Consider the following 14,037-nt stretch of genomic DNA (forward strand, 5'->3'; position numbering starts at 1 on the left):
GTTTTGTTATTTTTTAATTCATGAAACTGTTTTTTTCCCCTAAAAAAAGGCGTTTGAAAAATTATTGCGCAAATACCATGTGAGAAAAAAAGTTGCAATGATCGCCATTTTATTCCCTAGGGTGTCTGCTAAAAAAAATATATAATGTTTGGGGGTTCTGATTAATTTTCTAGCAAAAAAATTGTGATTTTTACATGAAGGAGAGAAGTGCCAAAATAGGCCCGGTAACGAAGTGGTTAAAAAAGACACAAGTCCATCTAGCTCAACCAAAAACAAAAAATACAATCCTATAACCACAGTTGGTCCAGAGGAAGGCAAAAAAAAAACCAGCAAAGCATAATCCAATTTGCTATAGCAGGGGAAAAAATTCCTCCCTGATCCCCAGAGAGGCAATCAGATTTTCACTGGATCCACTTTACCTATACATGCTTGTACCCAGTTATATTCTGTACATTTAGGAAAGTATCCAGGCCTTTTTTAAAGCAATCTAGCTGGCCAGAACCACCTCTGAAGGGAGTCTATTCCACATTTCCACAGCTCTTACTGTGAAGAAACCTTTCCATATTTGCAGATTAAATCTTTTTTCCTCTAGACGTAAAGAGTGCCCCCTTGTCCTCTGTCATGACCTTAAAGTGAATAACTCAACACCAAGTTTACTATATCGACCACTTATGTATTTGTACATGTTGATCATATCCCCCTTAATCTCATATTCTCAAGAGGGAATACATTCAGTTCCTGTAATCTTTCCTCATAGCTGAGCTCCTCTATGCCTCTTATCAGTTTGGTTGCCCTTCTCTGCACTTTCTCCAGTTTCCCGATATTCTTTTTGAGAACTGGTGCCCAAAACTGAACTGCATATTCCAGATGAGGTCTTACTAATGATTTGTACAGGGCAAAATGATATCTCTCTCTCTCTCTGGAGTCCATACTTTTCTTAATACAAGAAAGGACTCACTTTGGAAACCACACCTTGGCACTGAATGCTATTTTTGAGCTTATGATCTACCAAAACCCCCGGATCCTCCTTCACCATAGATTCCCCCAATTATACTCCCCCTAATATGTATGATGCATGCACATTCTTAGCCCCCAAGTGCATACATTTACATTTATCAACATTAAACCTCATTTGCCACTTAGTTGCCCAATTAGACAGAGCATTGAGGTCGGCTTGTAAGTTGGAGACATCCTGTAAGGACGTTATTCCACTGCATAGAGTCATCTGCGAAGACAGAAATGTTACTTTTAATCCCAGACCCAATTTCTAGGCCTGTTACTGATCAAAAATTTTCTGTTCGATTAATCTTTTTTTTTTTCATCGATTAATCGACTAATTTCGATTAATTATAACACTCATACAGATCCAACTACTTTTAGCTGATCTCCTTGCAGGCTGATTCCCAGTGCAGCTACCAACAACTGGAAAAATGGATAACAGGATACAAAAAACACACAAAGGCAGCGCTCAATGGGAATAGCATTAAAACTTTTATAGTCTTCAAGTAGGTAACCAAATAAACATTGCACTGGACATAAAATCGATGTAGCTACATAAACTGTAAAAATGGTGCGAGTAATACCAAACAGTACCAAAAGCAGTCATAAAAACATGTACCCAAGTATGATACTGGTATAAAAATGTGTACAACGATACCACTGCTGAATCCAGATGAGGAGGGGTTAACATCAGTCCGTCGGCATGTAGATGTCCCATTAAGGGAACTATCACAACTCCCAGTGGATGGTTGTAGAATCCCAGGTTGATAGAGGAAAGTGATAGAAGGAAGTGTAACAGCCCTTGCGTGTGGCAGATAGTGAGGTCCTGCCGGCATGCAGATATGAAGGCACAGCAAAGGAGCCCTTCAGATGGACACGGCAAGCCCCGCCGGTGTCCGTGACGTTACTGGATCTCCAACGGAACTCCCTGAAGGCCCAGAAGCCGGCAGAGAGGTGAGTACCAATCAAAAGAAATGTAATCGATCAAAAAGATTTTGATCGATCAAAAAGATTAATCGATTAATTAAAAGTTAATTTGCACAGCCCTACCAATTTCATTTTTAAATTAAAAGTAAGGGTCCCAACACTAAACCTTGGGGTACACCACTGATAACCTTAGACCATTCAGAGTAAGAGCCTTTAACCACTACTCTCTGAATCCTGTCTTTTAGACAGTTTTCTATCCTATCTACAAATTGATCTTCTCAGGCTTGTAGACTTTACCTTACACAGGAGCCTTGTGTGGGGAACTATGTCATGCACTCCTTCTGTTCTGCTGCAACCGGAATGTGTTTAGCTAATTTAAATATAAAATTATCCTGAGCTATAAATGATTGCAAATGACATGTTACATAGTTGGTAAGGTTGAATAAAGACACCAGTCCATACATTTCAACCTCTGTGGGTGTGGGCATATGTGTCTGTATATATTTATGTCTCTAGAATTTTTTTGCAAACAATACTAAGCAAAGCAGGGCAATAACTTCTCCACAGGATGTGGAAACCTTGCAAAAAGATCTGAACAAATTAATGGGGTGGGCAACTACATGACAAATGATGTTTAATGTAGAAAAACTTAAAATAATGCATTTGGGTGGCAAAAATATGAATGCAAATTCCTCACTAGGGGTAGACCTTCAGGAGGAATCTAGGATGGAAAGGGACCTGGGGGTCCTAGTAGATGGCAGCCTCAACAATGGCATGCAATTCCAAGCTGCTTAAAGCAAAGCAAACAAAATAATGCCATGCATTAAAAAGTGGATTAACTCCAGAGATAAAACGATAATTCTCCCGCTCTACAAGACTCTGGCCCGGCCGCCCCTGGATTATGCCATCCAGTTCTGGGCACCAGACCTCAGGAAGAATGTGCTAGAACAGGTACCCACGACCATCCGCATGGAAGAAAACCATTGAGCTTTAGGAAAAAACTAAAAGACCCACCTCTTCTGAAGGATCAGGATGACACTGGATGCAAAAGCGCCTTATGGCGATTTAGTTTGTATTTGTAGCGCTATACAAGTTACCTCACCCACTCACACTCAGAGTCCAGAGAATGGCAACAAGCGGTTTAACTTTAAACTGCAAAGAGGGTTCTTTACTATAAGAGCAGTTATGATGTGGAATTCTCTTCCAAAGGCAGTGTTTTTTTTTTAGCAGGGAGTATCGATCATTTTATAAAAAAACTATTAGATAGGCACCTGAATGACCACAACATACAGGGTCAACTTCATTGAGTGGCCACATGTCTTCTTAAAGTGGACTTGTACTCATCTAGAATCCAGCAATGTGCTGTCCCCGGAACTCACCATCCGCCACGGACACTTTTAGATGGCCGGCTTCTTAGTCTTGATCACCGGCTGTCATCATTGGTCGGGCAGAGATAACGTTACTTCCATGCATGCAAGGGAGTTTCGGCAGATTCTGCATTGCCAAATTTGTGCAGTGAGCTGCGCTTTACAGGGGTGGACAGGCAGTTAAGTAGCTTTATTGCAAAAGTAAAAAAAGCTTGTCTCGTCTGCCTGACCACCCATTTTCATTGTGGAGCCTACAGTTCCACTTAAGGCAACCGGAGACTGAACAGTTTTCTACTTATGCTAGAATTTAGGTATTTGTATATTGCTTTCCTATCTCCTCTCAAGTGTTTCTTCTCCAGGAATAAAACGTTTAGGAGTTTAATGTTTGTGGTCATTCCTCATAACTGAGGTCTCTCCAGTTCCGTTATTAGTTTCCCTTCTCTGGACTCTCTCCAGTTCCAGCACATCCTTCCTGAGGACTGGCGAACAGAACTAGATGGCATACTCAAGATGTGGCCAAACTAGAGTCTTGTAAAGTAGAATTATAATTTTATTTCTCGATTAGATACCTTTTTTAATGCATGCTAATAGTATAGTCTGAAGGCCTTGCCAGATCCTCAGTTCTCTCAAAGGTTCACCCCCTAGCAAGTATAGCGCCAACAGTTTATGCAGTGCTTTACAATATAAAAAGGGAAACAATACAGTTATAATACAATAAAATACAAGAGGATTAAGAGGACCCTGTTTAAAAGATCTTACAATCTAATAGGGTGGGGCAGGAGGTACAAAAGTTTCTAACTGTGGAAAATGAGCTGATGGAAGTGGTAAAAGATTAGTTGGAGACGTGATAAGTTTCCCTGAAGAGATGAGTTTTCAGGGATCGCCTGAAGGTAGCAAGAGTAGGGGATAGCTGGACAGGTTGAGGTAGCGAGTTCCAGAGGATGGGAGAGGCTCTGGAGAAATCTTGGAGATAAGCATGGGAGGAGGAGAGGAGAGAGCTTGACAGTAGGAGGTCTTCAGAAGAGAGGACGGTTTGGTATATGTTTGGAGACTGGTGATGTAGCTCGGGGCAGAGTGGATGGGTTTGTAAGTTGTTAGTATTATGAATTTAATTCGCTGGGCGATCGGGAGCCATTGTAGGGATTGGAGGAAAGGGTTGGCAGACACTGAGCGGTTGGTAAGGTGGATAAGTCTGGCAGCAGCATTCATGCTAGACTATAGAGGGGATAGCCTATGGAGAGGCAGGCCAATGAGAAGGGAGTTGCAATAGTCAAGGCAACTTGCATTCATATTTTTTTATCAGCGTTAAACCTCATATGCCATGTAGATGCCTACCCCTTTGATTTATTGGGGTATTCTTGTACATTTTCTTGTATATTCTTGTATATATTCTGCTGTGAGCTTATTTCATTTATGTACACATTAATTGGTCCCAGGACAGAGCCCTGGGACACTATGCTCACAACTCCAGGCCATTCCCTAGATACGCTATTTATCACCACCCTTTGGACACGCTCTTGACATATCGTCATCTGTGTAATTATAGTCAATGGCACACTTCTAAGCCTAGCATTGTTTTTAGAGTTTGTGCTATGGCATTTTTTAGTACTACATGAGAGCCTTGGCTTTTCCAGACAACAGCAATCCTACTTGGTGCCTATAAGTTATAGATGTACTGGAAAGTGCTCCAGGTTTAACTTTGCTTGACTAAATATTCACCAAGGTTATGTATACAATAATAGCCAAACAAGTTTATGACAAATATACTTCGTCACTGGGAATTGTCAGATGTCTGGAGGTGAGTCATGGGAACGGACAATCTGTTCACTCTGCAGACCTTTATAAACCTTGTCCAAAGCTGACAACGGTCCATTCAAAATTCCAACAATTCAAGAAGAAGAGTTACCATCAGCTCACTATGCTTTATATCTGGATATGCATGTTCCTGGGGCTTGCAGGTAAAACCCAAATACATTACACCTCATATCATCTCTGTTGCAACTTAAAATAGAAGTATGTTTTGTTTTGTTTTTTTGCAAAATCATACTTACCTAGATGGATACAGCATCGGTTAGATGCTGCATCTGTCCCCGCCATCTCTAAGACCAAGAACCAAGCGATCAAACACCAAAGTTGGCTCCCTGAGCACAGAGCTGGTGACTGACCACTGTAGGCTCTGCCCCAAACCCCCCCCCCCCTCGCTGGGCTGTGGAGGGAGCAGGAGCCACTGGCTCAGTCTCTCAGTGACTCGCTGGGAGTCTGAGAGGAAACCGGTCCAGGCATGTGGGCGGATCCCGACTTTATTGTTGCGATCTTGCCCAAACCTGAATCGGCTCTGTGACATTAGCCAACAATGGGTTTCCAACTGCTGTAAGCTGAAAACAAGTCACAGAAGTGCAGAGCAAACTGCACTCTGGTGATCTACAGGAGAAGTGGAGCTTTGGCTATACTATACCTTTAAAACAGAAATGTTCTGGTTTTGTAGTGTAGGGATATATCTAAAACATATTCTTCTGTTATTGATTGAATGCAGACAGATTTGAACCGTAATAGATTTGTATTACTGTATGCATGTCTGCTAGGTAGATTCACAATCTTTATTTGTTCGAGCTACCATTTCTACTAAGATATTAAGTGTTGGGAAATTAACATTTTAAAGTTGTGACAAGAACAAAACATAAAGGGACATTTTCTAAAGGGCACACCTGCTCAGGTAACCAATGTGAGCCAAATTACCTCAGTTGGGGAGATTTCCACTCACTTTCTGTTGCATTCCTGAGACAGGAAGGGAAGGCCGATTTTCTTGATAAGACAGAGAAATCTGGTTTCATGCAGGAGTTTAGATGATGCCTTCTGTGACGCTGCATTCTCAAAAAGCAGTCTCAGAGCAAAGCAAAGGGTGAACTTTATTCTGCATTATTCCTCCCCTTCTGCCCAGAAGCACATACAGACCATTCTTTCATGCCCTCTTTATGCCAAAGAGCTGCTGGAAACAAGAGGAGCTGCCCTGTCAATGCACTCAGTCATTTAGGTTGTAAATGCCCCAAGGTTATGGACTCTCCTGATGAGACAAGTCTAGTACTTGGTGCGTTGCCCATCACTGGCACATGCATGAGCAATCATACCACAAGTTCCTGGAAGTATTTTGTTTTCCCTTGCTGGCAGAACATAGAAGCTGGGGAGCGAAAGGAATGTTAAAATATACTCTTGCAAGTGGGAATAAAGTTTTAACTTTGCCAAAGCTTGGCAGCAAATTTTAGGTCTCTGTTTCACCAAGTATTTGTAGATAAACTCTTTTTGATTCCTTTGCAGCTGCTGCTCCTCAGTATGACGACGATAAGATTATTAATGGCTATGAATGTGCCCAGCATTCCCAACCTTGGCAAGTTTACATCAGCTACAATGGAGGACAATGGTGTGCTGGATCCCTGATTTCATCACAATGGATCATATCTGCAGCTCATTGCTATAAGCCGTAAGTTCCGACATTCTTCTTGTAGATTGGTAATACTTGGCAATACAGAACAAGCCAGTGGACTAGGGCTGAAAGGATTTGGGTCCCTGAATAGGATCAGAGAATCATATGTCAGCCATAAAAAGGGGACCTATAATTGTCTGAATAATCAGATCAATGGGAAATCCATTGTTCAGTTCATGCTTTACCTAAAAGCATAGCTATGGGTAAAATGTTTTAAAAATATATATATTTAATGCGGTCCATTATTAACATTAACATGGCCGTAACACAGTTTTATTACCTGTTGGTCCTGCACAAAATTCCATTATTTTTACATAAGTGAGATAGCAAAAATGGAAGCTAGAGAGGTTTGGATAATCCATTTAGGACTGACAGGGTCGGTTTTTATGGCCGGCTTTTATTCATATAATTTACATTTTCAAATTATTAAAAAAATAATGAATCCATTCACATGTAGCGCTATGCCCACAAACCCAGGTGCCGTTTTATCTCTATGGTTTATTTAATATATTGCCTGTATATTATATTTGTGATGATGGTCAGTAGTGGCAGTAGCCACAAAGTCATCCAATACTGAAAACAGGATAGAGTAACATGATCGGAAACAAGTTATTATTTAGCTGGTAGAACAAGGTTAACAGTGTGATCAAGTTTTTCTTTACTATCAAAAGAGGAATATTTAGTGGGTGGTGTTCAAGGGGGCGTTTTTATAGCCAGCGCACAGTGGCTTATTATACTATGTGTATTGTGCTACCGGAAAAAAATGGAGGTAGCAAAACACAGTCACACACCCTACACCTTCTTATTTAGCATCCAAAGTTCTGCAAAGTTAATGTTTTGCCATGATTTTAATTTATAGAAATCCTCTACATTTTGCACATTATATGTAGTCACCGTTAATTAAGACATTGTGATATCTACAGCTCCTCTTTATTCTTATATCCAACTTATACAGGCCCAATACCTTCATTGCTCACCTTGGGGAACATGATGTTACTAAACAAGAAGGAACGGAACAGCGTATCCAGGTGGAAAAGGCTATAATCCACCCCCTCTATGATGAAGAATCCGCCGATCATGATTTCATGCTGGTCAAACTAGCTAAGCCTGCCCAGTTCAATCAATATGTCCAACCCATCCCAGTAGCCTCTTCCTGTCCAACAGCAGGAAGTCAGTGTCTGGTGTCAGGCTGGGGAAACATGAGAATCATTGGAGGTAAGTACATTTTCTGGGCTTTAACTGGGCAGTTAATGCAAGGACCGATTTTATTGTCAGACCTTTAACCTGCATGGTAGCAGATTGGAAGAGGAAGGGTGAGGCTATGTACACACGATCGGTCAATCAGATGAGGACAGTCTGATGGATTTTTCCATCAGTTAACCGATGAAGCTGACTGATGATCAGTCGTGCCTACACACCAAAAACCGATCGTGTCAGAACGCGGTTACGTAAAACACAACGACGTACTGAAAAAAGTTCAATGCTTCCAAGCACGCGTCGACTTGATTCTGATCATGCGTGGATTTTTAACCAAGTTTCACACTTTTTAACCGATGGATAAATAATCGATGGGGCCTACACACGATCGGTTTGGTCTGATGAAAACGGTCCATCAGACCGTTCTCATCGGATTGAGCGATCGTGTGTACGCGGCATTATCCTTAATATCGAGGTCATTTAAAAAATGTATTATACAACAGTCGTCCTCCCTTACCAATAACATCACTTAAGGCAAACCCATGAACCTCATTCCTGCAAGAATTAGAATAATGCACAACATTCATAATGAACCTCAAGACAACTACCAGCAAAACTAATGCCGCGTACACACGATCATTTTTCAGCATGAAAAAAAACGTTGTTTTTCAGCAAAGTTTTTCCAACTTCATCATTAAAACGACGTTGCCTTCACACCATAGTTTCTAAAAAATGATCTAGCAAAGCACGGTGACATACAACACGTACGACGGCACTATAAAGGGGATGTTCCATTCGCCTTTGGGCTGCTTTAGCTGATTCCGTGTTAGTAAAAGACGATTCATGCTTTTTTGTTTGTTACAACGTGATGAATTTGCTTACTCCATTATGAACGTTAGTTTTACAAGAACGAGTGCTCCCATCTCATATCTTGCTTCTGAGCATGCGTGGGTTTTTAACATCGTTTTAGCCCACACACGATCATTTTTTACAACCCGAAAAACGACAGTTTTTTAAACGACGTTAAAAAATGCAGAATGTTCGAAAAAAAATATTTTTTTCGTTTTTCAGAACCTGAAAATTGATGTGAAGACCACACACGATCATTTTAAATTACATTTTTTTTAAACAACGTTTTTTTCATGCTGAGAAATGATCGTGTGTATGCGGCATAATATCTCATCCAATCCCCATCATTGCATATGAATATATTTCTAACAACAAAAATAACCTCATGAAATTATAAGATTATTTAACATAAATCAGACAAATTGGAAACTGACATCAACATGAGAACTGGAAGGACAGTTGGCTCTCAAAGCAAAGTTTGGGCTCCTCTGGTTTATTGTTCTGGTTCCTTGGAAGTATTTTTGACACACTTTGGGGTTGATTTACAAAAACTGGAGAGTACAAAATCTGGTGCAAATGTTCATGGTAGCCATTCAGCTTCTCTTTTTTTTTAAGCCGATTGGTTTTTCCTGATTTTGGCATAGGTGTCACTGCTACGAGACACCACAAAGTCTGAGAGACAGTGAGTAACACTACCTGTGATTAAAGTTGCCCACTACAGTTCTCAGATCAGCAGGTGACCTTGATCAAGTGCACCTAAGTTGGCTGATCAGAACTCTCCCAGCATTGCCACTGATCCTGAAAAGGTCCCAGCCCCACCAGCACTGCCACTCATCCCTCCCCCACCCCCCACCAAGGAGTAAGAGAAGAAATAAAAATAGAGAGTACATAGAAGGGAGAGGAAAAGAGGGGGGAGGGACAAAGAAAATGGGAGAGAAAGAACAAGAAAGATGTCTAGATGTGAACTCACTAGGGGAAATGACTGATCGCTGTTCATACATTGTATGAACAGACGGTCGGGCATTTCTCCCCTGAAAGGACCAGGAGCTCTGTGTTTACACACACAGCTCCCGGTTCTCGCTCTGTAACGAGCGATCGCGGGTGCCCGGCGGTGATCGCGAGCACCGGGCACGCGCGGGAGTCAGGAGCGAGCGGGCGGCACGCGAGCGCCCCTATTGGCTGCTGGGAGAGATGATGTATAGCTACGTGCTCTCGCCCAGCAGAGCCGACCTGCCGCCGTATAACTGCGGCGGCTGGTCGGCAGGCAGTTAATACTGTACGAGTGGAAGCGACTCAGGGAGTGCTAAATGTCTGTGGGTTAGGGGCACAAATTACTTGTCTTGCCTTGGATGCCGACAACCCACGCTATGAAAATAATTTTACTGTTAGGGGTCCCCACAACTTGGGACATGTTATCAAGGGGTCACAGCACTAGACAGGTTGAGAACCACTGCTCTAGCCAATTAAGCCAAACAGCTGCTACCTTATAGCATACCAAGGCTTAAACAGATAATATAACAACACATATAAAAATGTAGGCAGCGCTAAAATAAACACCTGAAAGGATAAAAACTGGATAACTCAATATATTAAACATAAATTAATGTAATATATAATAAACTGAAGAGTCATTAAAGTGCATATATAATAAAGTCCATAAAATAAATATTGAATGGAAGATGAATAGTCCACAGGAATTTTCAAAAGCAGGTTCCTTAATATGGAAGGTGCATTTCACCAACACCGCCACACGTGCAAAGAAAGGAGTTCTCACACCCCGCTCTGTATAAACTCTTACTAGAAATAGTAAGGTAATAGGCAGGAAATAATGCTGGTTAACAATCCTGTGATATCCAATTTAAATCCGATTTCCTAGGACCAACTTAACCAAAGGGGCTTGATTAAACATAGGATCACCATGTCCAATCATATGAAGAAAAACAGAAACATATCCATAGTGTAATTCAGTATAGAAGGTCTTTATTTTCCTAAAAAAAAAAAACATTTAGTGTCTCCAGGTAGCGTACTGAGACTGTAAATTTGATTGTCGCTGAGACAACCCTTACGTTTCGTCGTAATCGACATCATCAGAGGGCGTGTCTGTACGTGTACCTTAAAGTGGTTGTAAAGCCTTAAGGTTTTTCACCTTAATGCATTCCATGGGACTTTCCATGGGTGCACCCTATGAAGAGGAGGGGCTTGGAGCGCCGATGGGGCACCCCAGAAGAAGAGGATCGGGACAGCTCTGTGCAAAACCATTACATAGAGCAGGTAAGTATATGCATGTTTGCTGTTTTTATTTTTTTTAAAAGGGAGTGTTTACAATCACTTATACGGCATTATGCAGTATAATATATTATACTCATTTATTTTATTTATTTTTTTAGTGCAATATGCTACAAAATTACAGTGTCTTGATCTCCCTGTTCTGTCGGACTCCAGTTGTAAAGCTTCTTATTCAAACATGATCACTTCAAATATGTTTTGTGCTGGTTTCCTAGAGGGTGGCAAAGATGCATGTTCCGTAAGTATTAAAGATATATAGAATTATGAATATTAATACATGTCTTTATATTGTATGTTTAGGATAGTAAGAATATCCACAGCAAACCACATGACAGCTATAGGACCAATGGCAGAACTACTGCCTGGTCTATGGGGCCCAGGGCAGAGAAAGGCCTGAATAGGACCAGAAGGTGTAAGTTGTGTCATTTAAAGCAGAACTGATCCGAACCCATTAATTTACCTGTATAGCAAAACAAATATATTCAAGATATGCTGTACATGTTTTATACTCTGCCCCTTTGCATCTATGCAACTCTCAGTCCCCAAGAAGATCCTTGCTCACAGTGTCCTTGGAGCTGACTGCCACCCAATCTCCTCAGGTAGATCCTTAAAGAGGGAGCCAAAAACCATTTTTTTCTAGCAGCCTAGCTAGTAGGAACACTACACCAGCATGGTATTTAAATTTTGGATTTATACAATAAGATATAACTAAAATAAAGTTGTTTAATAATTTAAATGTATCACATCTATATCTTTTTTAGTCAGTTTTTGAGGTACTCTGGTGATTATTTACTTATAGAAGCTGGAGGGTGGTTTGATACACACAAGTGAACACAACATTCAATTATTAGTGGTCTTATCCTTTAAGTAATTTCCTGCACTTATGTACCTCTTGTTTTCACAGGCCGATTCTGGTGGACCACTGGTCTGCAATGGAAAGCTGTATGGAGTGGTCTCCTGGGGTCGAATGTGTGCACTCCGTAACTATCCTGGTGTCTACACCAAAGTCTGCAACTATTTTGACTGGATTAAGAACATTATAGAGCAAAACTGAAGCCAATTTTACACCGAAACAAACATACAATAAAGCATAGTGAAAGTTCTCAGCATTTTAGTGTCTGTGTCAATTTATACTGCCTGTGGTTTTTAGAACTCTTGTGCGCAAAACTAAACACAATCTTTAAGCCACCAAGGTTTTTTACACAAGGACATTGCTATGTTTTAACTAAGCCATGTGGTTGTTTTTACCAATCAAGCTGTTGTGGTGATGCAACTAAAGAATGTGAACCTGTACATACACCTGTTGTTCAGAAAGATCTAAATACAACATAAAGGTAACCACCTAATGCCCAGATACATGTGTGCTTCTACTTATGTTATATTGAGAATTTGTTATTAGCTGGCCTTAGGAGGTATTTCTTAGGCTTTACGGTGTATAAATATTCTTAAAATCAAACAACACTTGTGCTACCTTGCAATTTGGTGTCCATCACACCTTGAAAACTGAACAAAAAAAAAAACTGCCATGGGGTTGTAGCACTATTTTCTAATAGTAAATACACAACATGTACCACTTATGCCCAAACAAATGAGTAAATAAAGGGCTGTCCATAAAACAAGATCCAAAAAACTAAAAAAGGTGCTCAAAATGACCCATTCAGCTCATAACATCCAATACAAAGTGAATGCCTCTTTGGTGTACCCCAAGTGCAGTCCAGGTGATCCCCACTTGCTCTGCCACTCACCGGAAGAAATTGACTATGTGAAGGGCTCATCTCCCATAAACAACAGGTATTAGCCATGATGGAGAGAAATTAGAAGCTTTCTCTGGTAAAGTACAATTTCTTATTAAAGGAGAAGTCCAACCTGAGCTTTTTAGGCTGGGCTTTTTCTAAGGGTCACAGGAGTGTCATTTGTTTTGCACTCCTGTGACCCTATTTCAGCAGAGAGCGGTCTTAAAGCGGTGGTTCACCCTTAGAGGGCACTTTTTAGCCTTAGATTCCTGCTCGTTTTTACTAGGGGAATCGGCTATTTGTTTTAAAATATGAGCATTACTTACCCGTTTACAAGATGCATCCTCTCCGTCGCTTCCGGGTATGGGCTGCGGGAATGGGCGTTCCTTCTTGATTGACAGTCTTCCGAGAGGCTTCCGACGGTCGCATCCATCGCGTCACGATTTTCCGAAAGAAGTCGAACGTCGGTGCGCAGGCGCAGTATAGAGCCGCACCGACGTTCGGCTTCTTTCGCCTACGAGTGACGCGATGGATGCGACCGTCGGAAGACTGTCAATCAAGAAGGAACGCCCGCTCCCGAAGACCCATACCCGGAAGCGACGGAAGAAGATGCATCTCGAAAACGGGTAAGTACGGATCATATTTTAATACAAATAGCCGATTCCCCTAGACCGAAAGAGCAGGAAGCTAAGGAAAAAAAGAAATGGTTGAACTCCCGCTTTAAGTCCACTCTCCGATGACGTCACCAGGATCAGGCAAAACAGGTCACCTGTAGTCTGTTTACAGTTTTGCAGTTGTCTACTGTGGATTTTCACTTTATGCATTCACTGAGGAGCAGACCGGAAGTACAATACTTAATCCAAGATGATAGTTGCCAATGCTATCTCTGCCTGTGCACCCCTTAGAGAAGGCATACATTTATACTGAGTTAGGTGGGAGTATTGCCAATTAACATTTAGGATTGCATAAACATGGCTAACAGAAAACTTCTCACACCAAAGACAGACTGCAAGAGACAACAAGCAAGCAGGAGGGAAGAGTTGTAAAGATTAAAATCAGCTCATAAATTTAGGTTTAAACAATGTAGCAGTCTTCTCGGCTTCCAGGGGCCTGATGGTGACCCCCAGAGCCAGGGAGAACTGACATTCCACCTCAGGGTGCAGGTTACTAGGCATAGTGGGTGTGATGCATGGTGAAAAGA

At 41.3% G+C, this 14,037-nt stretch overlaps 1 protein-coding gene across 1 annotated transcript; it reads left to right on the forward strand.

Annotated features, from left to right (window-relative positions):
- The first annotated feature begins 5,004 nt into the window (after nucleotides 1-5,004).
- LOC120916479 (trypsin-like) lies at nucleotides 5,005-12,212 on the forward strand. The gene is made up of 5 exons (XM_040327465.1): nucleotides 5,005-5,251; nucleotides 6,606-6,768; nucleotides 7,727-7,986; nucleotides 11,205-11,341; nucleotides 12,008-12,212. The coding sequence occupies exons 1-5, from the start codon at nucleotides 5,020-5,022 to the stop codon at nucleotides 12,155-12,157; spliced, it is 942 nt and encodes a 313-aa protein (XP_040183399.1). The 5' UTR covers nucleotides 5,005-5,019; the 3' UTR covers nucleotides 12,158-12,212.
- Nucleotides 12,213-14,037: the final 1,825 nt, after the last annotated feature.

Source organism: Rana temporaria, chromosome 10 (genome assembly GCF_905171775.1).
Source record: "Rana temporaria chromosome 10, aRanTem1.1, whole genome shotgun sequence".
NCBI classification, from domain to species: domain Eukaryota; kingdom Metazoa; phylum Chordata; class Amphibia; order Anura; family Ranidae; genus Rana; species Rana temporaria.

Bases quoted from the DNA above. Each gene is read 5' to 3' on its own strand.
- LOC120916479 (XM_040327465.1), top strand. From the start codon at position 5,020: ATGTATACAATAATAGCCAAACAAGTTTATGACAAATATACTTCGTCA. The intron at 5,252-6,605 runs GTAAAACCCAAA...ATTCCTTTGCAG, and splicing joins CATGTTCCTGGGGCTTGCAG to CTGCTGCTCCTCAGTATGAC. The intron at 11,342-12,007 runs GTAAGTATTAAA...TTGTTTTCACAG, and splicing joins GTGGCAAAGATGCATGTTCC to GCCGATTCTGGTGGACCACT.